The following is a 23,669-nucleotide window of genomic DNA, read 5'->3' on the forward strand; positions in this document are numbered from 1 at the left end:
AGAATACCCGGATTAATTAGCTAGTTAATTTAACTGAATGAAAGTTGTCGGTATATTGGGATATATCACATGTTGGGGTTTCTTGAAGGAGAATTGTTTTTTATTTATTTTTTTATTTATTTTATATTTTTATACTTTTATTTTTGTTTAATATGTGCAATATGGTTGTTGTATATGTATTTATCGAACATATGCTAAAGTATTTTCGGTCGACAGGCATGTAAACTAAACTGTTTACATTTCGAATTTTACCTCTTTAAATTTGTAGCTGGAGGTCCTTCTGTGGAAACAGTTTTTCTAGAGCTAAGACTGTCTACAACTCACCTTACCCATACTCAGCTGACAGTCCACGATTTGCACAACTTGTAATCAATTAACTAGGCAATAAGTAAATGAGAATAAGTAAATAAACAAGAACAAAAGTAATATTCAAGTACACGAGTCTATGAAAGTCTAATCATATGTATCATTGTTTAAACAGTGAATATATGATCGATATTACAACTTGTCTTACAATAAAATATAAGGAATTACAGTTGTCAAGTTTTTAAACACACTAGAAAAACTTAAATAGTTTTACAGGATAAATAAGTGACACACACTTTTTTAAGGTGACAAACACAACAATTGTGTTGCGGCTGTGTTCCTTTTATAGGGGAGAATTAGGGCAACACAACCTTCCTTTGATAGTGACTGATGGTGGTTGTCGACATCTCATTGGCTCGAAGTACTTGCATCCAGGAGCCTTTGTCTTCTTTACAAATTCGGGTATGAAAGAGAAAACCCTTGCCTTTAGTCCACCTGCATCTTTACCTTACAAGGTAAAATACAGTTGGAAGAACCACCATGTGACTTTTGTCTTCTTCTTGTTTAAATTCTTCCCGCCTTGACTTACAAATTGGAAAGAAAACATCCGTTGATGAAGAGTCACTGGACTTACAAGTTAAGACATCTAAAGATTGGCAGCTTCAATCTACCAAGCATCCTCTTGCTTGGCAATCCTCAGCACCGGATCATCTCTTCTATGAGGTTTCAACAACTCTTCATCAATTTTGCCAATGAATCATCTGGCACTTGTCATTTTTGCAAATCTTTTTCTGATGCTGATGAGAAACCCAGTGGAGGCCTTTTCAATCTTTTTCATTAGGAAGAATAGCTGGTCATTCTGAAAATTGTTGAAGAATATGCCAACAGGAGTCTCCAGCACTCTCCCTTCTTAGAAGAAACTTCTGGGAGGAAGTTTGAGATTCAATGCTGCATCACCAGAGATGGGAGGAAGATCAATAGACAAGGTTTGATATACTTCTTTTCTTTTTCTTTGCATCCTCTTACCTGCTGATGTGGTGATGGCTGTTGGAGTTCCAAATACTTGCCTTAGCTTGGGCAAGTCTGCCTTGAACTTGGTCTCATACTCCCTAGCCTTCTCAAAGTAATCCTTGAGCCTCTTGTGGAGTTGTTCATAGCTGACAGTTTTCTTGTCCTTCACCAACATGTAGACCTCAAACCATTCAGAGGCTCCCAAAGTTGTTAGCTTAACCTGATACGTCCCACGGTGTATCAATATACCAAAGTATATTCTACACAGGATAGTTGTAGAGGGGGGGGGGTGGTGAATACAACTGTTCTTGAACTTTACAACCTTTTAAATAAATGTTTTAAGTAACTCTAATTCAAATATAAAGAAAGTAAAGAACAAGAATTAATAAAACAGTAAAGCAGAAATAAAACATTCTTGAACACCGATTGTGGTTTTCAAATGTAATCCTTTATTAAGAATAATCTTTACAAAGAATTACAGGGTTGTTTCGGAATAAAGATAGCCTATAGATATCTAAACAACCCTATCAAAATGACAAACAACAATCAATAAGTTCTAGCTCAAGAGAATCAGCCTAAGCTGATCTCGTACAGACTAAGCTATGTGTAAGAGCAGAGAAACTTGTGTGAAGAATGATTCTCAGGAATGCCACGCATATGCATACAAGGAGTGTAGCTTTTATAGGCGAAAGCTCCTTCTTCACTTGGTATCCACTTCAGCCATGTATTCTTCTATTGTTGGACGATCAAGGAATAATCAATCGTGCCTTCATCGTGCTTGCGGTCCCCTACGTACAGCTGCACATTCTTTATCGTCCAATAAGAGTATGGACACGCATATGTATATCTAACCACCAACCTGGATCCTAGGATTCTTCCTAGTCACGTCATTTATCCTTATCTTCAATTCAGGTTGTTATCTTCACTTGATTGTTAGACACAAATTGGGCAGTTTGTCAAAGCACCAATCTACCCAAGTGTTCCAAGCTGACTGCTAGTCCCAAGCTGCCTTCCACTACCAGGTTGGTCCTCTATCTTCAATCCTTCTGCTTCGACTTGGATTGAATGCTATGTACTTGTTGATGCATCTTGAAAATCACTTTCTTCCATAACATATTATATTACAAAGTATGACGCATGATCTGGGTCAGTTATAGATCGCAAGCTGTGTCAGCTTAGTTTGACCTAAATCAGATTACAAGAACCAAAAGATTTCTAAGTGTTTATGGGTCAGATTTGTCATCATTAAATTTACATTTATCATTGGGACTTAACAGTCTCCCCCTATTTGATGATGACAAAACCCAACTACACTTCTAATTATCAACTTACAAAGAATCAAAGTGACATAAGACTTAACAGCTTGTGACCCTTTGAATCTTTTGGGTTCTTTTCAATCTGATTTGAAGTACTAACAAGATCACTAAAATAGTACAAATATGAGCATATATTGAGAGAAGTAAAATATTACAATAAGAATTATCTCCCAACAAGATCTACAGTTTCCTGTGTTTGACTTCAAATGTGGGAGCAACTGTTACATCAGTTTTTCTGTCTAAACCCTCTTCCACAAGGAACTGTTCATACCCATTACCTTGTTCAATATAAGACACACGTAATCTGTATAAGGTAAATAGGTTCAGAGTTGGTACCTCTTTCAATTTAGCAGCCCTTTGGAAGACCAGTTTCCCTCTAGCATTGACAAAATACATGCCATGTATTGGTTCAGTAATGTGCATCCCACTCCTTGAATTTGGTATACCCTCAGGCAGAGACAGATTGAGATGGTTCAGAAGTTTGTCAAGAGCTTCAGGTGCCAATTGCTCAAGTAATTCTGAAGGATTCAAATTTTTGATGAAATCTGTGTGTACACCTTCAGGACCATCAAGCTTAACATGTCTTCTCCTTTTCCTTTTGAGAGGCTCTTCAGACTCATCTTATTCTTCCATAGCATAGGCTTTGGGTCTTGAAAGGCCAGTGATATCAATCTTGTTTTTCACTATAATGGCCAACTTTTTCTCAATGGCTTCTAAGACAGTCTCTTTGTGAATGCCAGTCATACCAACAATTATGTCATGTAATTCCACCCACTCAGAATAACCTAGATCAAACAGATTATCTAGATCATAGGTTTCATAGTTGGTTTCATAACCTAATCTTGTAAGTCTTATGCTAGGAATGGCCTGCCCTCTTCTTCTCTTTAATTGAACCTGGGTGATTGGCTCTAGTGTGTAAGGTGCCCTATTGTTGAGTGGATCGTAATAAGATGTGATTCATTATGTCAAGAGTGTGGAATCCTCTTGAGATAACTAGATTACTATTGCCTTTCGTTGATTAATAAGCAATTAACCAACCCAAGGAGATGCACAAGGCTTGTGGTTCGTGTAGGAGATCACACGAAGGAACAAATAACCTTAGATCGTTAATTCGTGAATAACTCTCAAGAATTCGTAAATCATTAACCTAATTTCGTAGATTAGGTCTTGTATTTATACTAATTGATATTGGGTTCGTGTGGGCTTAGGCCTTAATTGCGTAATTAGGCTCGAACAATAACTAATCGTTCTGCCTCGTGCTGACGTCAGCACGAGGTTCATCCTTCACACTGATGACGTCAGCACGAGGGACGACCTTTAGTTCTTTGTTTTGACTTTGTTTGACTCGTACATAACATCCAATCACCGTTTAAGTGTTCTACGACACTTATAAACCTTGATTCTATGTTCTTGTACCTGCAAAACAATATATAACACACAAACACAATATAAAACACAAACATATATAATATTGAAGTTCAAACGTAATCATTAAATATCAACATAAGTTCTTATTTAAATGATTACACAAAGTTTCTAAAAACATAAACGATAATCAAATCTATGTTGCGATTGTCACAACGAATCTGCATCTACAGACTCCCTCTTGACGATTGCAACTAGATCTCTTTAAAGTCTTTGAACTTGAACTTCAAAGCTATCCATTAAACAAAAGTCTTGTGCTATTCACATGAATTCTCTCTTGTAAACAATGAGCGAGAATATTGCGATAGCGTCTTTCCTCTACTCTCCAAAAATCCACAGCTGAACAAGGTGTATCCAGAAGTCTTCTCTGATCACCTCTTGACAAATTGACAACTTGCATTGGATCATACATGCGTAGCAACATTTGTTTCTTTGAATCATCAACAAACATCTGTGCTTCGCCTGATTTGATATCTATCTGCCAAAATGTCATCTCCGTCAGCATATCTTGATCCCATCTGATAGCGGGAACCTTCTTAACACATTTAATTCTTCTCTGAACAAACCGAAATGTGCCATCTGGATTCTTAATCTTCTTCAAGGGTGTTGGCTTTATCAACCTTTCTTCTGGCTTCAGACCTCTATCACTGAAATACTTAATTCTTTCATCTCTAAATCTATTCCAGTAGAAATTTGCAAGTCCATTACTCTGAAGATTAACGAACCAGTGTCTTCCCAAATCTATCATGTCTGAATCACTGAGAGAGTGGAAGTGTCTTTGACTTATTGACATGTACTGCCAACCCTCCTTTCTCTTGATAATAAACAATTTGATTCTGTGATCATAGAAGCAACTTTGTATCACTGAGAAGCATTTGGGTGCATCCTTGTCTGAGACATATTCCTAAAACATCGATGGTTTATACGTATCACGTATCATCAAACCAGTATGTCCTCTATAACCTGGAATTAGTCTATTAACAATAAACTCATGATCTTGCTGCACCGGAGGTATATTAAATCTTCCAAGGTTAACCTCTCGTGTAGCATCTATATTCCAGTATAGATCAAAAATATTATCATGTCCTTGATCGACTATGTTTGCATATACAACAAATCTTAACCTTGCAGCATTCTTAGGTTCATCTGGACTATCTCTGATTGGATTGAGATTGAGATGTTCTACTTCAGCTATTGGTTCAACTTGAATGACTTCATCTTCATTAAAGACACGATCAAAGTCATAAGGTGTCTCAAGCAACCTTTGTGTATCAGCTTCCGAAGTAATGAACTCTCCTTCTTCTAAATCTTCATCATCGATACTTTCTAGATCTTCTTCAACATCAAGATCGTCCAATGCACCTATTGTTTGAAGCTTATCTGCAATTCAAACGATTTATATATACAAAGATAAAGAACATAAATTATAAGTCAAGACATAATAAAATAGTATAAATACATAAAAGAAATTAAAATAAATAATACTATATCATAAATATAATGTAACAATTACATTAATATTTATCTTATAATCTTTATCTATTTTAACTTACAATAATAATGTTATATCATAAATATAATGTAACACATACATTCATATTTATCTTATAATCATTATTTTTCATTACTCGAGTATTTTTAAAATTACACTGTCAATATGTTAAGCCGAATAGAATAATTCTTTGATAACTATTCTAAGCTGAATAACACTTTGATTAACACTCTAAACTGTTATTATAACTCAAGTAATCTAATGTATACACATCAATTAAAAATACAAAATCAATAGCACTAAGGTTCATAATCCGAATCTGAATCTGAATCTGACTCTGACTCTGAAGATGTATGAGTTAACCCTGACTGTTCTTTCATTTGATCCCTAAGTGATCCTGGATCATAATAATCATCATAATCCATAATCTCAGCTCTAGCTCTCATATGAGCTTGTGGATCATATCCCAATCTCTTTTCTAGTCTATGCACAATTAAAGGGTGCAAATCTGACTCTGTAGAGGCATTGGTAGTAGAATCAGTCTTAGTTGACTCACTATCCTGAGTAGATTTTCCTTTGCTAAGATTTTCTTTTTCTTTATGGCTATGAGGATCATTTACTATCTCCCTTTCTATTCTATCAGAATTAGAATCGGAGTTACCTGAATTGGAATCTTCCCCATCATCATTATTTGGATCATCAGGATCTGCATCTGGAGTGGTCATCACAGCTTTGCCTTTATCTTGAGTCCCAGAAGTACTAGCACCAGATGTACCAGCAATCTCTGACTCTATTTGTCTTGATGACTCCCCCTGAATATCTGCAGTCTCTGTATCCATAGCATCACCAGCAGCGTCTTGATCTTGACCTTTATTCTCTGGCTCACCATCTGCTTGATGTTGATTTGGATCTTGATCATCATGATCATCATCTCTTGTCTTCTTTGCTAGCTCATCATCCTTACAACCATCTTTATCTCCCCCTTGAGCCAAGAGTTGGTCAAGTCTAGAACCAAGAGAATGAACAAGTGCTGTCATTATGTCCATTTCTTCCTGATGCTTAGCAGCTTGGAGCTTTAGCTGATTCTCCAAAGTTGTAACCCTTATCTCTAACATCTTCTTCTCTGAAAATAAACGACTTAGCTGCACTTGAACAGGTACAGGTGGACGTGAAGTGGAAGCAACGTCAGATGTAGAGGCCTGAGGGGGCATCACAGCTTCAAACGAAGGCATACGAGCACTAGAAGTTCCTGTGGGAGGCATCTGTGGTCTTTGCAGAGGAGCCAACAGACGTCCCATGACAGTAGAAACAGGAACTGTCGCCTGAATAGGAGCAGACGAAGGCCTAGGAGCAACAAGTGTCAGAACTGTAGACTCCGGAGCAACAGGAATCGTAACAGTTGTAGCTTCAGTGACAACTTGTGAGCGAGAACCAATTCCTCTAATGATAAACTTTGGTCTCGACCTTCTCTCCCCAACAGTCACACCGGCAGAAGGAGCAGATACAGAAGCAGGAATCTCAGATACAGAAGCTCTTAAAGCAGCAACCAATGGAGTATCACCAACAGTAGGTGCATGAGACCTCTCCATGGCTTCACTATATGCAGCAAACTCTCTATCAACCTCTGCTTGAGATCTTGCATGTCTTCTTCTTCGCTTCGACAGTCTTTCTTCCTCTTCTTCATCTTCCGAGTCCTCAACAACATTAACCGGGACTTCAGAAGGACCTACAGCAACATCAACTAGAGGTAGAAGTAGAAACTCCAGTAGATGGTGGTACAAGATTTGTAGGATCATCTATATCCTCCATGAGAGCATCCATATCAGAATCATGCTCCAAATCACCAGCATACAGAGGAACATCATTGAGTCCCTCAAACTGATCAGCTTGTTCTTCATGAAGATCATCATGAGCCTGATCATCATCACCAGCAGTAGCAGCAACGGGTTCTTCATCCTCCCAACCTTGTCGAGGTGCAACATAGTTAGGATTAATCAAATGTCCGAACAGAGGTGGATTATCAACCTCAATCGGAACATTTCTTCCCGACAAGTGCTTCAAACTTTCAACAAATGCCTTATAAGTAAGATGACCTAAATTGAACGTAGGACAGTCAAATGGCAAATCAGCTGCATAGTGACGAATGATAATCATAACAAATCTTGGAAACAGAAATAATTTCTTGTCTACACCAAATGACCTCAACTGCTTCTCCAAATTATCAAAAATGTACTGAGAGAAGCTATATGGCTTGTTCAGCACCAAGGCAACCATCTGAGAAGCGTTCTGGATATTCATCTGGTCATAGCCTGTACTCCGATGACTAATAGCCCTCAACATATAGTAAGCAAGAAGCTTCTATTTGCCACGAAAATGATTCCTGAAGTATGGGTGAGAAATAGCTCCAGTATACCCCATACGACGTAGAGCACCGTCGCAGAAATCCTCAGAAAACTCAGTCGGACCTTGCTCTATCGCAACATCACCTAAGTGTAAAATAGTCCGTAAGTCTCCAGCAGAAAAAAAGAATGAACGTCCTCCAACAGTAGTGCGAATGTATGTATGAGCACCCATCTGCACCGAACGGGCTGAGTTCCAAAACTCTCTAATGAGACTTATCACCAACGGAGGGTTCTCTGTCACAGCAAAATGAACACGAGAACGTGCAAGAAACTGTAGGACACCGTGAAACTCTGCAGTGCACCCCGTCTGCGTAATGCTGAGATCGAGTGCAACATCGTGCTCCTTGACGAACACACGAGCGTTATTACCTTGTCCTGCCATACCTGCACAAAAACAGACAAAAACGACAAGAAAAACAAAAGTTAGAATAAACAAAACTTAAATTTAGGGTTTTGGCTCGTCTGCTTCGTGATGACGTCATCACGAGGAGGTTTTCCCTCGTCGTGACGTCAGCACGAACCAATATGAAACCCAGAAACACGAAGTTCAAAAACATCTCCATATGATGTTAAAATCGATCAAAAACATCATCGTGGACTTGTTTATGGTTCGTGTATGCCCAGAAAACAGAATCGAAACGAATTCGATGAACACAAAGTTGGTTCGTGTTCTTCGTGTGAATAGTGACCGAAACATAAATTTCTTTGATTAATCTTGGTTTAACACTTGATTTAACACATGTTTAAACATCAATTAATCCAATTTTAAGTCCAATTTAAGTCCAAATCATCAAAAATCAAAGATTTAATCCATGGTTCGTCCTAGTTACTGTTCACGCGAAGAAGAATCAAAATTTGGGCATTATAACAACTTGTAATCGATAACTTTTATGGTCAAAACATCAATCAATCATCCTAGATTTGAATTATACCAACAAATCTGGATGAATAACACGAAGAAAGAAGGAATCGATCGAACTAAGGAGCGAATGAATAGTAGCACGAGGGAGACGAAGTTCGTGTGATTTACTTAGGGTTAATTTCGAGTAATTGGTAATTAATGAATAGTAATAACCCATATATATATTCGAATCCACATGGGCCGGGCCGAACACGCAGTTCGTGGGCTTCGTGATGACGTCAGCGCGAGACATGCTGACGTCAGCACGAGGTGATTTCGAATTTTCAGATTTTAAACCACAAAAGCTTCATTCCTTAGCCAAATTTCGTGAATTTCCAGAAATGTAAACAAGGAAAAATTCCAGAAATTCCAGAAACATAAACCTGTAGATACTCGTTACTAAAAACCTGTATCTACTCGAATATGCTATCGTAAATCATCCGTACTAACTTGTCATCACAATAATGTATCAAATAAATCTTACATTATTATTTTGACATAAAATCGATCATTTCTCCATTGATGTTTAACTCAAACAAATACAAACTTACATCAAAACACATTTAATGTATAATGTATGACAAAAAATCATATCAACAACCTATCACATTACAATCTTAGGTTGTGATCTTGATAATAAAACTATAACCTATCACACTAAGTCTTAGGTTAATTACAAGGCAATCCATCCTTATAACACAGTTTGTAGAAGCAATTTCTGAGCAACTTTCATTGTCCGTTGCAATGCAATTCCAATAAGCAAGCGAAAACAATTTTGCCTTCAATCACAATCTAAAATTTTTGATGCCAATTACATTTAAAATGAGTTTATTATCTGTAACCTGCACACTTAACAAACTTCATCAATGCATCAAAATCAACAAAATATCATCAATATGCAAAACAACCAAAATCTTAACCTAACAATCATTACAAGATCTAAGGCAAGTCTAATCTTTGTCAAGCATACTTAGCAACCAAAAACAATTGAAATTTCAAAAATTTACTTGAAACTCATTCAAAAATATTTTGACTTTTCAATTTTCAAAACATTTCATTTTCTAAATTAAACAACTTATGTATTAATTAGAAAATCCATCTTGTAAACATTTATACCGTAAGCAACAAGACTTATATAATTCACTAAGAATTATAACTTTTAATGCTTATCAAATCTCTCGTGCAATAAGAACTAGTTTGATACACAAATTGACACTTATTACAAAAATAAAAATAAAGACGAAACAAAAATAAAAATAAAAATAAAAAAATAAAAATAAAAATAAAATACTAAGCTACTTTATTTATTTACAAGAAATTCTAAGTTTCTGCAGATTAGATCAGATTAGCATTTACATAAGTCTGCAAGTGAGAAACAATTCTCTTATTATTAGTTATGAATAGTGATTCAACCACGATTACCGGTATATTTGTCCTCTTAAACACTTGGTACTTCCAGTTTCCTTTGAGTTATGACACTTTCGACATACCCTGGCCAAGGACAGTCACCATGTAACCCGAGTAGCCTAAGATGCCATTGAATAGTTTGCGAACTTATGTGACCCACATTCAGATATACTTTCGTAATCGATACAAGCACTAAGATAACAAATATTCAATATATATTCAAAAACATCCTTAACAAATCATGAGACACTTTTTAGATAAATGAAATTAATTACTTTGTGATTTAACTTATTTGCTGTTGCATTTCATTATTTATAAGGAACCCGTGATTTTCTATGAGACCCATGTAGCGAACTTTCTGACAACCTATCCCAAGTTGGAAGCTTTAGGTAGGCTAGGTATACAAAGACACCCCGAGGAAATACTTGTCCGAATCTCAAAGACCACATTAGTCCCTTAATTTACATTCATTTCATTTGCATAACAATATCACATTTACTTTCATGCTCATGATTAGTAGAGATTTTTGCCTATACATTGAACAAATCTTATAGTAATGCTAAATCAATTCAATTCTGAAAAGCAAGCATTCTCTGCCATATATCTGAATATGTTTCCCACAAGAACATTGTATAATTTAAGTTCAGATTAAGGAAACCTTGCTACTTTGTGTCTACCAATATATCCCAAATTGTAATCACTGAACTAAGCAGTTATATTACGATTAAGCAGACTTAAAAGCTAAGTATCCTCACTTCTAATCATCTGACAACATTAACTTAAATCTCCCCATATTTTTGTCATTTTCTCATTTTTCACATTTTTATGATTTTCATGACACTAAGAACTCTTTTTGTATTTTTATGACTCTAGCTATTTACAGACACAAACTTACAAAATTAGTTCTTTGAGATATTTAATATGAATCAGCATTCTTCATTCCATTGAGAAGAATTAACTTCTCAAATCGAGTCTTATCAAATGCTTTGGTATACAGATCAGCTAAATTATCATCGGTTATAACCTTTTCCAAATGAATTAACTTCTTTTGGGCACAATCACGCAAGAAATGATGCCTAATATCAATATGCTTGGTGACCTTATGCATGACAGGGTTATTTGTAATGTCTATAGCTGACACCACTTGTAATGTCTTATGCATGACAGGGTTATTCGAACGAAATTTCAATCAATAGCCAATCAAACGATCTTAAACCTTCTGGTAATCAACCTTAGGGCTCTGATACCACTTGTAAGGTGCCCTATTGTTGCGTGGATCGTAATAAGATGTGATTCATTATGTCAAGAGTGCGGAATCCTCTTGAGATAACTAGATTACTATTGCCTTTCGTTGATTAATAAGCAATTAACCAACCCATGGAGATGCACAAGGCTTGTGGTTCGTGTAGGAGATCACATGAAGGAACAAATAACCTTAGATCGTTAACTCGTGAATAACTCTCAAGAATTCGTAAATCATTAACCTAATTTCGTAGATTAGGTCTTGTATTTATACTAATTGATATTGGGTTCGTGTGGGCTTAGGCCTTAATTGCGTAATTAGGCCCGAACAATAACTAATCGTTCTGCCTCGTGCTGACGTCAGCACAAGGTTCATCCTTCACACTGATGACGTCAGCACGAGGGACGACCTTTAGTTCTTTGTTTTGACTTTGTTTGACTCGTACATAACATCCAATCACCGTATAAGTGTTCTACGACACTTATAAACCTTGATTCCATGTTCTTGTACCTGCAAAACAATATATAACACACAAATACAATATAAAACACAAACAGATATAATATTGAAGTTCAAACATAATCATTAAATATCAACATAAGTTCTTATTTAAATGATTACACAAAGTTTCTAAAAACATAAACGATAATCAAATCTATGTTGCGATTGTCACAATGAATCTGCATCTACAGGGTGCCTTATGTAGTTCAATCTTTCTTTTACTTTCTTGATGTCCAAAGCTACCCACCCAACATGAGCTTCAACACTTATCTTAACATCTTTGGTTTTCTGAGATGGCTTAGTGTGAACCACTAATGTGTCGTTTGTGTATAATGAAAAGCGGTCAAGTTTTAAATTATAAACTCAAGGAAATACCAAACTAAACACACACTCACGGACATCGGATCCATTCGTTTGTAATATAGCTAGTAGGTAAGATCAAGTTCGTTCACAGAGACTATGTTTAAGAACTAAGCAAGACTAAGTAATTCTAAGGTTTGTTGGGGGGGGGGGGTTTATCACTAATTAAACTAATGAAAATAAATGACAATTAAATCCGGTATTACCGGGGCAGGCCGTGTCGGAAGACACAACGAAAAGATTTTAAGTTAAAAACAATAAAATAAAAAGTCATCTACCTCGAATCAGATCCATGACATGTTTCAGGTTGCACTATTCAATACCATAGTTGAGATCTAAATAAGTTACTAGACTGGGTCACGTGGGTATCACCATATCCGCTAACAATTCCTTGTTTCGTACTCAAATCCCCTAACCGATTAGCTACAAGTGTGAGTACCACCGTATCCACCTATAGTTTCCTAACCAATTAGTTTGTTTAACTATTTTAATGACAATCTTGTCTACCGAATTACCAATCTGTTAACACACTTAATCCTATTACTACTGAATTATTCTTTACCAGTCCATGACATAAAGCCAATTATCTAAACCTTAGACAATCAAGATCATGAAGACAGACCAATAATACCATTACAAGCATGCATACACAACCAACAATTCAACAATAAATAACAAAGATTAAGTATATCAAGATCACGACAAAACGTTAAGTGTATCTACATGCAACCATCACATAATCATGTCACTTCATCTTTTTAGATGATTAAATACCTAGCTACTCATAATAGAAGAACAATCACAATCAGTAATATATGAAAACATAATGTACCGACAATGAAATAAATAATTGATTGATGATTATGTTGTAGAGAATCGATGCTTGATCTTCCGGATGATATGGAGGTGTTACGAGGGTTTAGAGCTAGTGAAATTACCCTAGAAACGGCCCCAAAGTCGACTGGAATGAGTATGTTGCGGCCCTAGGGTTTTTGAGGGGTATTTATAGGTTTTCGGGCCAAAACGTAGTTGAACCGACCTTGGGAGCGGCGCTGGAAAAGTCCCAGTGGCGCTCATGGAGTGCGAGCGGCGCTCACGAGGTTCCAGCGGTGCTGGTATGCTTTAGGATCACTCCAGCGGCACTGGCTAGACTCCAGCGACGCTGGTGAGCTTCAGGGTGACTTCCAGCGGCGCTAGGGGCTTGGGAGCGGCGCTGGAGGCTTTAGGCTCAACACGAAAGTTGTAGATATTTCTCTCGCCTTTCCGTGGATAGCTTACTTGTCAGAAATGAAGTCCATATGAAGAAGTTATGCCCAAAATACTAACACGTGGTCATCGGCTTCATTTCAACACAAGTTTCTTCATCTTAAGTCTTGAATCTCGACCCGAATCTTCATCGAACCATCATTTATCTTTGTTTAAGTCCTTTATCACCAATTCTTTATGTTTTCCTTCATGCCACGAGCAATGAACCTGAAATCACATATATATGTCATTAAGTATCATAAGTTCATTCAAATGACTATAAAATGGCCAAAACTAGTGCGGTAAAAGTCTATATTTATCGCTCATCAACCACCACTTTCTTTCTCTTCTTGCTTCCAACTTTCTTTTTGGATCCAATAGCTGCAAGATCTTCTTTGTCTTTTTCATTTAATGTTTCTTGAAAGACCTTGGTAACTTCTGGATCAGACTGTAATTCAGCCATCTTCTCCCTTTCCAGTCTGTCTTCCACCACCAGTTTGTAAGCCTCCTTAACTGACATTTTAAGTGCAGGTGCATTTTGATAAGCTAGCTCCCAATCCTTCTCTTCTTGTGTTAACACCTTCAAACCACTTGACCCAGCTTCAACCTTTCTTTTCTTTAACTTGAACTGAGACAAGGTGATCGTATCATCACTTGAAGATTCAACATTAACTTCTTTAGGAGTTGTGTCAGTTTTAGAAGGCACAACTTGCACAGGAGCAGCTTCGACAAACTTACCTTTATTCACCATCTTCTCCCCCAATAACTTCTTTTTCAACATCAACAACCTTTTCAACTCCAACATCCTTCCTTATATCTCCATTTTCACCATCAGTGGTCTCCCCCTCAGTTGCACCACTCTCCTTCACAGTCTCTTCATCCATAAATTTGACATTTGCACCACCACACTCAGATTTTGGCATTTTTATCTCCCCAGCTTCCTCATTTGTACCAAACACAACCATCCTTCTATCATTAGCCTCCCTTTATTTTCTGGCCTTTTTATTTCTTTCATCCAACTTCTTCAAGTACTTAGCAATGTCTTTTTCCACATTAAGTCTTTCTTGCTCAATCTCATCATCACTCCTTTTCTTCTCCCCCTTTTTGTCATCATCAGCAGGAAAGGAGCTACTGGAGTAGCAAAGACACCACTGAGTTTGGTACTTATTTGATCAATTATGAAGTTGTTGATGGTCCGGGGCCTATGAAGATCAATATAGTCATTGTGAAGGTTGGCAATGTTAGTGTTCACACTTTTTGAAATGTCCACCAGTTCTTTTTTAAAATTAGCTTGAGATTTGTTGGCATTTTTGAGTTCTATGGTGACATCTCTTGTGAACTTGGTTGTTGCTTTTTCAATCTGACTCAGAGTGCTCTTGTTTCTTTCCTTCTCTTCATTAATTGCCTTTGTTAAACCATCAAGAGACTCTGTCAGCTTGCTTTGGTTCTACTGCATCAAGTCAACTGCCTTCATTAGACTTTCTTTTAATGCAGTATGTTCTTGACATAGCCTCTCCACCTTCTTATCCATCAATTCCTGATCCTTTTGGATCTTTACCAAGCTTTCAACCAGCTGTGAGCTCTTAACCTTATAGGTTGAATTGAACTCGGTGAACTGATTAACCACATCCATAAATCAGATGGTGACAGCTTGGGAAGAACATGCAGTTGGCTTAAAAGCTACTGACTCTGGAAAGAGCAGCCTGCAGTCCTTAGAATCATGGTCATTGGGCTCATTTAGGCGGGGGTGGAGGCTAAGGGAGTTTAGGAGCATTTGCTCATGAGAGTGAGTCTCATCATTAGATTTGTCAGAAGGGATGAGGAGTTGGTCAGGCTGAGAAAGATTGACGTTTGATTCAGGTTGAGGGCCAGTGGGAATGTGTTAACCAAGATTTGGATCAACTCCTCCACTGGCATCTTTCATCTGAGCATCCCTTGAGGATGGATGGGCAAACTCATCATCGAATGAAGAGTCACTTCCGGAGATAGTGACTATGTTCTCAATGACATCGTGAGGACCATCAATGTTTCCCTTTGCTGCACAAGGGGCTAGCATGACCTCCCTAAAGAGAGCCATGTAACCTACAGGTTCCCTCTGTCCAAGGACAGATGTAGACACACCAGCAGGTGTAATGTTAAGGGTAGATGATTGCCCTTCAACAATGGTGTGTTGTTGCACCAAAGTATCGTGAGGGAGAATTATTGTGGCCTGTACCTCTCCTTGTGATATAGAAGAGGCATTGACAGCCAGTGCAGACTCAGAGTGTAAAAACTGAAGAGTCTGATCAGCTTGGGGAGGAGAAGCAACGTCACCAATGCGTTCGATACTTCTCTCCTTTGGCTGACCATCGTCAGATAGGATGTGCACAGACTTTGACTCTTTTTGGATCTGGGCTGGATCCACTGTTGTTCCTTTAATGATATCATCAACCTTTTGGGAGGCTGATGATGGCGATTTCGGTGTAGACTCAGTATGACCTTGGGAGGAGGTCTTTATTTCAATATCTTCACCCTGTTTGGAGGGTTGGATAGTAGCAGTTGTTCCCTTTTGCTCGCCTACACTCTTTTGGGAAAGTGCAGATGGGTGTGGCAATTTTGGCTTATCAGCTTGGGTGGCAGAGTCAGCTTCGGAACGTTTCTTGGCTTCCAATGCACCTTGGGGGACTTTAAGTCTTATTATTGTTGATTTGTCAACCCCAGAATCTGATACAGATTTCCTTGAAGATCTTTTCTTTTTGGCATTGTGAGGTACTAAGTCCTCAACAATGGGTCTTGTAGATTCAGATTTTGAAAGAGTGATTGAGAGTGTGGCTAGGGTGGCTGATGTTTTGGCCAACCCTTCACCCTCTTTTGTAGGAGAAGAATGAATAGATTAGGAAGAGTTTGAGGGTTCAGAAGCATGTGTACCTGGGTCCCCCTGATTGGCAGGTTTGGTGTCAGACCCAGATCACGTCGAAGTAGGGACAACTTCCTCTAGTTCTTCTTGTTCCCTCTCCCTTTGCCTGCAAAAATTAAGATAAATCTGCATTGCTTGGGTAGTTATCTTAGGGCTATTGAAAATGTTAGAGTTAATGGACTTGCACTCCACAGTCTGACCAGTTGCCATACATCATTGTCAAGTATAGCTTCAATGATAAGACAAAGAATCCTACCATAAGGTATGGTAAGACTCTTCTTACTAACACGATCAACAAGATCCTTAAAAATTAAGCCATCATAATCTACTTTGGTCATGGTGACCATAGAATGAAACATTTGCAATTCTAGAACATTAGGTTGATCAAAACTGCCTGCCTTTAATTGTAAGGTTTTTGAAATTGTGCTTAACAAATAATTCCAAATACCAGTTAAGTATTTCATTTTTATTACTGAAGCCAGAGGACCAATATATTCAACTTTTTGTAAAATGTTTTTGGCTTCAGTATGTGTAGCAACAATTTCATAATCATCATCAGACATATATGACAACTCAAAAGCAGACCTAATCCTCTCTAAAGAAATATATACCTTTTTCTTACCATTGAGGATGGTTCCAAAGATTGCAGTATGACCTTTCTTGTTCTGTCCTACAAAACAGCTCGCCCAAAATTCACACAGGAGATCTTGAAACACCCAGTCTGGTTTTTCAATCATCACCTTGCCAAAGGGATGATACCACAAAAATGCCACAATATCATCATAACCTTGCCTAAGAAGGAGGATTAAGATTGGCATATACCAGACTGCCAATCTTGATTTTACCAGTATCAAGATTAGCCGGAACTACTACCACATCACTACCCAACACATAACGTGAAAGCTTATTAGCGCTTACTGGAGCTGGGTATGGAACCTCAGATTCAGTTGAAGAATTAGATTGATTGTTATTATTAGCAGAGTTAGATGAAGATGCCATTTTAAAATAAGATGTTATTAAAATATAAACTAAAAGATTTTTGAAGGAAATTTTTTTTTTAAAACAATAAAACAGTTTTTCATATTAGAGAGAAAAGAGATTGATCTTGAATAATATGGAGTGACTTGGGATTTTTGGTTAATCTGATAATATATACCTTATTTGAATTAACCGTTTGAAGAGGTAAGCGAGAGAAAGAATATGATTGGAGGATGAACACAAAGTGGGGCTACTTTTTCAGTAACCAGCTATAACTCCCACACGTGTCACTCTTCAAGAGGATCAACAAATAAAATAAATAAAATAATATAAGTAATAAAAAGCACTGAGATATTTAATAACAAAATAACCACGAAGCTGGGTTAGACTCAGCTTACTCATTTTTACTTGATAGATTACCAAGTATAGAAAGGTAGTCTATGTCAGACACAGCTTGCCCACAAATTTGAGAAAATTTAAAGGGGTCAGATTTGTTATTACTTAGTTCACTGCCTTTTACATATTAAGCATAGCTAGCTTACTTATGAGATAGTTGAACCTTGATTCACCCAATGACTTTGTAAACAAGTCAGCAAGTTGATTATCAGTTGGAATGAAGTGGAATTCAACATCTTCTTTCATCACGTGATACCTTATGAAATGATATCGTATATCAATGTGCTTGGTCCTTGAATAAAGTACAGGATTGTTTGAGATTGCTATGACACTAGTACTGTCACAAAAGATTAGAGTTTTTGATACAGTGACACTGTAGTCTTGAAGCTGATATTGCATCCAAAGGATTTGTGAGCAACAGCTTCCTGCAGCAACATACTGAGCTTCTGCAGTTGAGATAGAAACTGAATGCTGCTTTTTGCTGGACCAGCTTACAAGTCTATTTCCTAGCAATTGACAAGCTCCTGACGTACTTTTTCTATCAATCTTATAGCCTGCAAAGTCAGAATCTGAATAGCCAATTAGATCAAATCCTGAGTCTTTGGGATACCAAAGACCCAGATTGGGACTACCTTTAAGGTATCTAAAGATTCTTTTTACAGGCTTAAGATGTGATTCCTTAGGACTAGCTTGATATCTTGCACAAAGACATGTAGCAAACATAATATCTGGTCTACTAGCAGTCAAGTAAAGTAAGGATCCTATCATACCCCTATAAGCTGTGGTGTCAACAGATTTGCCATTTTTATCTTCACCCAGCTTATCACCAATTCCCATAGGAGTTTTCATAGGTGAGAAATCACTAAAACCAAATTTATTTAAGAGATCTTTAACATATTTTCCTTGGTTTATAAAATTTCCCCTTTTAGTCTGCTTAACTTGTAAACCCAGAAAATAGTTTAATTCTCCCATCATGCTCATTTCATACTTCTTAGACATTAATTTAGAAAACTTTTTGCACAGTCTTTCATTACTAGATCCAAATATAATATCATCTACATAAATTTGTACAAGCAGAATATCACCATTATACTTTCTCACAAACAAACTCTTGTCAACATTACCTCTTTTAGACTTGTTAGCCAAAAGAAATTTAGACAAAGTATCATACCATGCTCTTGGAGCTTGTTTCAAGCCATAGAGAGCCTTGTCAAGCTTAAATACATGGCCAGGAAACTTTGAACTTTCAAAACCCGGAGGTTGTTCAACATAGACTTCTTCTTCCAATTTCCCATTAAGAAATGTACGTACTCTTCACATCCATTTGATATACCTTGAAACCTTTGTATGCAGAGAAAGCCAAACTGATTGCTTCTAATCTTGCTACAGGTGCAAAAGTCTCATCATAATCAATTCCATCCTCTTGTCCGTAACCAAGAGCTACCAATCTTGCTTTGTTTCTGGTCACAACTCCCCTTTCATCCATTTTATTTCTGTATACCCACTTGGTTCCTATTATAGTTTTGTGATGAGGTCTTGGAACAAGTTCCCAAACCTTGTTTCTTTCAAACTGTGTGAGTTCATCTTGCATTGCATTAACCCAAGATGGATCTGCCAGGGCTTCACTAACCTCAGTTGGCTCAACCTTACTCACAAAATTAACAAACATGCAAAAGTTGCCTGTTGCTTTTGTTCTTGTTTTTACACTAGTAAGGGGATCACCATTAATTTGGTTAATTGGATGACTTCTTGTCTATTTTGTCATATGAGTTGGATTACTCACAACTGAGACTGTATGCTGATTCAGATTGGAAGGTCCAGCATGATCTGCATGGACTATAGATGTAGAATCTGAGCCAGCTTGACCAACATTTGATGGAACAAGATTAGTGTCTTCAGTAGGAGTAAGATCAGCTTGAGCATCTTCAAAGATTGGAACTTCTTCTTCTTCTTCAATGAGTTGCTCCCCCTGAGTTTGAGCACCATTAGCTCCAACTGGAGGATTTGTTGGAGGCTCATTCTCAGGTATAGCCAGTTTTTCAAAATCAAAGTCTTCATCTTCAAGAGGAGAACTATCAGGCTTAGAGCAACCGTCTTCTATGCTTACATTTACAGAGTTTTCAATTGTTCTTATTCTCTTGTTGTAAACTATGTAGGCTTTCATCATTGTTGCATATCCAAGTAGGATACCTTCATCTGCTTTTTCATCAAACTTTCCAAGATGGTCTTTCTGATTTAGAATGTAGCAAGGACTTCCAAACATTCTTAGGAAACCAATTTCTGGTTTTCTCCCCCTAAGAAGTTCATACGCAGTCTTCTGGTGTCTTTTCACAATCAGGGATCTATTTTGGGTAAAGCAAGCTGTATGCACTGCTTCAGTCCAGAAATGAGACTTAACATTGTTTTGAGCCATTATAGATCTGGCGGCTTCAATAAGAGTTCTGTTTAATCTTTCTGCAACACCATTTTGTTGAGGAGTTCTGGCAACTGAGTAGACTTGTGAAATTCCCTTTTCACTGCAGAAAGAGTTAATAGTGACATTTTTGAATTCAGTACCATTATCACTCCTTAACTGCTTAACAAGCCTTTTGTAAAGAATTTCAGCTTGCTTGATAAAATGGATAATGCTGTGAGCAGCTTCACTCTTGTGCTTGAGAAAGAAAATCTAGGTGTATCTTGAATATTCATCAACAATGACCAAAGAGTATCTCATTCTAGTGAATGAAGGGGTACTAATTGGTCCAAAGAGATCCATATGAAGCAGATCCAAACAATTATCAATGGTTGAGCATGTTTTAGACTTCAAAGTAGCTTTGTGTTGTTTGCCTTTCTCACAAGCGCCACACAACCTGTCTTTCTCATAATTAATTACAGGAAGACCAGACACCGACTCTTTCTTACATAGCTTGTTAATGCCCTTGAAATTCATATGAGACAACCTTTAATGCCACAACCAGTTCAGCTTATCTTGAGTCTTTGACATGAAGCAAACATCTCTAGTCACAGTTGGATTTCTCATGTCAAAAGAATATAAAGATTCATCCCTCTTTGCAATAAGAACCACATTTCCTTCCAAATCAAGAACAATACCCTTATCAGATCTGAATCTCACTTCATAACCAGCATCACACAATTGACTCACACTATGACCATTTGAAAGTATACCAAATCCTCCAGTCTTTCCTTGAGAATCATCTCCAAAAGTAACATTAGGACCAGCGTGAATCCTAAAGCTACTTAGCAGGGACTTACATCCGGTCATATGCTTGGAACACCCACTGTCCAAGTGCCAGGTTGCCCTGCATTTTTCAATAAGAGATTAGTTTTTTTTTGGGAACCCATCCAAAGATGGGTTCACCAGAGCTGACCTTCTGGTCTGACTCAGGTTGGACAACAGAATTTAGACTCTTATCATATTTGAAAATCCATTGTTTCTTGGTTTGTCCCTTACCAGATTTAAAGTTCTTTTTAGCAACATTTAGAGTTTCCTTTTGAACAAAGCTTTTGCCTATTTCAGATTTCTTGCACTCAGCTCTCAATTTTCTTTGATTAACAATTTCAGGATCGGACACATTTTCAAGAAAATTGGTGTTGTTTGAAACCTCACCAGTTCTGGACTCAACATATTTGGAAATCATTTTGTCAGAGTCAGATTTGGTGTCTTTTGAAACATACTCAGATTTTGTTTGTGACTCATTTCCTAGAGAACTAGACTCCTCATTCTTTAAAATCTTAGTTTTCTCTTTTGGAACACTGTGTTCTCTAACCTTTCTTTTATTTTTCTTTGAGTTACCCTTGTTAGATTTTGTCACTGAATCTGACATAGATTGGGTAATGGTCAGCTTGGACAAGTCAAGACTTTCTTCAGGTTTTAACTCAACAACCTTATCAGCTTTAGACATAGCTTCAGTAATGGTCTGACTCATGGTTTCAGGATCACTAAACCCAATACCATATTTCTGAACCAACTTAATTGGTTTATAATTCTTTCCCTTGGTTTGGACTTTGGGTGATGAAGGAGGCTGATAACAAGGCTCCATAGCATAGACTTCAGCAATGGCTATGGTCCTATCATAATCACCATAAAAAATAGCTTGGATCTGATGAGGTATTTGGTCATTTACATACTTAGCAGTTCTTTTGGAACAAATACACCATGATTCAGTAATTTGTTTAACTTTTAAAAACTTTTCTTCTGCAGTCTTAGCTTCTTTAACTAGAATTGAGTTTAATTGTTTTTGTGCTTTAACTTCAGACTCAAGTTTTTCAATGGTGTGAAATTTAGAACTGATATCAAGTTTCAAAACATGTATTTCCTTTTTGAGTTCTTGATTGAAGTGTTTTTGTAAAAGGACCTCATCACCAAGTCTATTTAGCCTAGACAGTTTCTCATTATCAGACAGATTGGAAAAACAAATTACCTCAGGTTGAGCAGTCTGACTGGTAGACGGCTAGTGAGCTGATTCAGATTGCTGTTGTATTTTGGCAAGATCTTCAGCAAACTTTAGAGTAGCTTCTTTAGCCATGAAACACTTGGCATCTTTGTACAGCTCATCATCATATGAAGTGGCACTTTTAGCCCTGTCTGTGGCTACCAGACTCTTCTCACTTTTGTTCACCTTCTCAGTCATCTCAGCTACTTGTGCTTTCAAGGCTTTGTATTTAGTCTTGATCTTTGAGTATTTTTCACTTCTACCACCTTTGGCAGGCACAGCTTGAGAAGACTCTTTGGATCTGCAGTCTCCAACCATGTGTCCAGTTTTGCCACATTTGTAACAAGTGACTTTGGACATGTCAAATGGCTTATTTGTTTTATCAGCTTGGCCACTTTTTCCTTTTCCTTTAAACTTATTAAAGGATCTCCTTCTGATCCTTTCAGCCAACATAGCTACTTCATTAGCTAGTTCATCACCATCAGATTCATCACATTCAGATTCAGCATAAACAGATTTAGGATGAGAAATTACAGGAATATCATCATTGATATAAGGAACGATCTCATTGCTAATTGAACTAGGGTGTTCAGACATGGAAGCAACAAGTGCAGCAACAGGCTGACTATAAGAATCACCCATATCAATTAACTTTTCTGCCTCTTAACACTCTTGGTTATGAAGCAAGCCAAAAAGTCCAGGGAGATCAAGATCATCATAAATAGAACTTAATTTAACAAATGAAATATAGTTGTTCCATTTGGGTGATAAAGAATCAAGAAATTTACTTTTAAAAACACTAATTTTTTTAACAATTCCAACAACAGCTAAATCGTTTACTAAAGCATTAAAGCGGATATGAGTGTCTGTTAAGGATTCATTTCTCAAAGAGAAGAACCTCTCATACTTCCTGGTTAAAGTAGTTATAGTGGATTCCATGGAAGTAGAGCAACCCTCAAACATGACAGTCAATGTACCCCACATTTTCTTAGCAGTTGAACACATTTTAATAGAATGGTAAATATCTTTGGGCACAGCTTGGACAATGAAATTTCTAGCCTTCACATCCAAGTTTTCCAATCTCCTATCCTCATCCGACCAATCTGCCTTGTCCTTAACAATAGATTTGACCATGGCAGGAATGGTTGGTTGATGTTCCTTGACCACAGCTTCAACCACAAGAGTTTGTGTAGGAACATAAGAACCATCCTGAAGAATGTCAGGCATACTGTTGTCGATGGATTCAAGGAACAAAGTCATTCGACCTTTCCACCCACTGAAATCATCTTTGTCAAACATGGGTGGTCTGGTTGAAGAACCATTATCAATATAAGATGACATTATGCTTTAAAGAAAA

General features: G+C 37.3%; 1 protein-coding gene across 1 annotated transcript; it reads right to left on the minus strand.

The window, feature by feature from the left end:
* Positions 1-19,632: 19,632 nt before the first annotated feature.
* On the minus strand, positions 19,633-22,954 carry LOC122601123. The gene is made up of 4 exons (XM_043773894.1): positions 22,383-22,954; positions 21,261-22,256; positions 20,834-21,178; positions 19,633-20,395 (listed from the first exon to the last, which is right to left on the minus strand). Exons 1-4 carry the CDS (start codon positions 22,952-22,954, stop codon positions 19,633-19,635), a joined length of 2,676 nt encoding a protein of 891 aa, XP_043629829.1.
* Positions 22,955-23,669: the final 715 nt, after the last annotated feature.

Source organism: Erigeron canadensis, chromosome 5 (assembly GCF_010389155.1).
Source record: "Erigeron canadensis isolate Cc75 chromosome 5, C_canadensis_v1, whole genome shotgun sequence".
NCBI lineage: Eukaryota > Viridiplantae > Streptophyta > Magnoliopsida > Asterales > Asteraceae > Erigeron > Erigeron canadensis.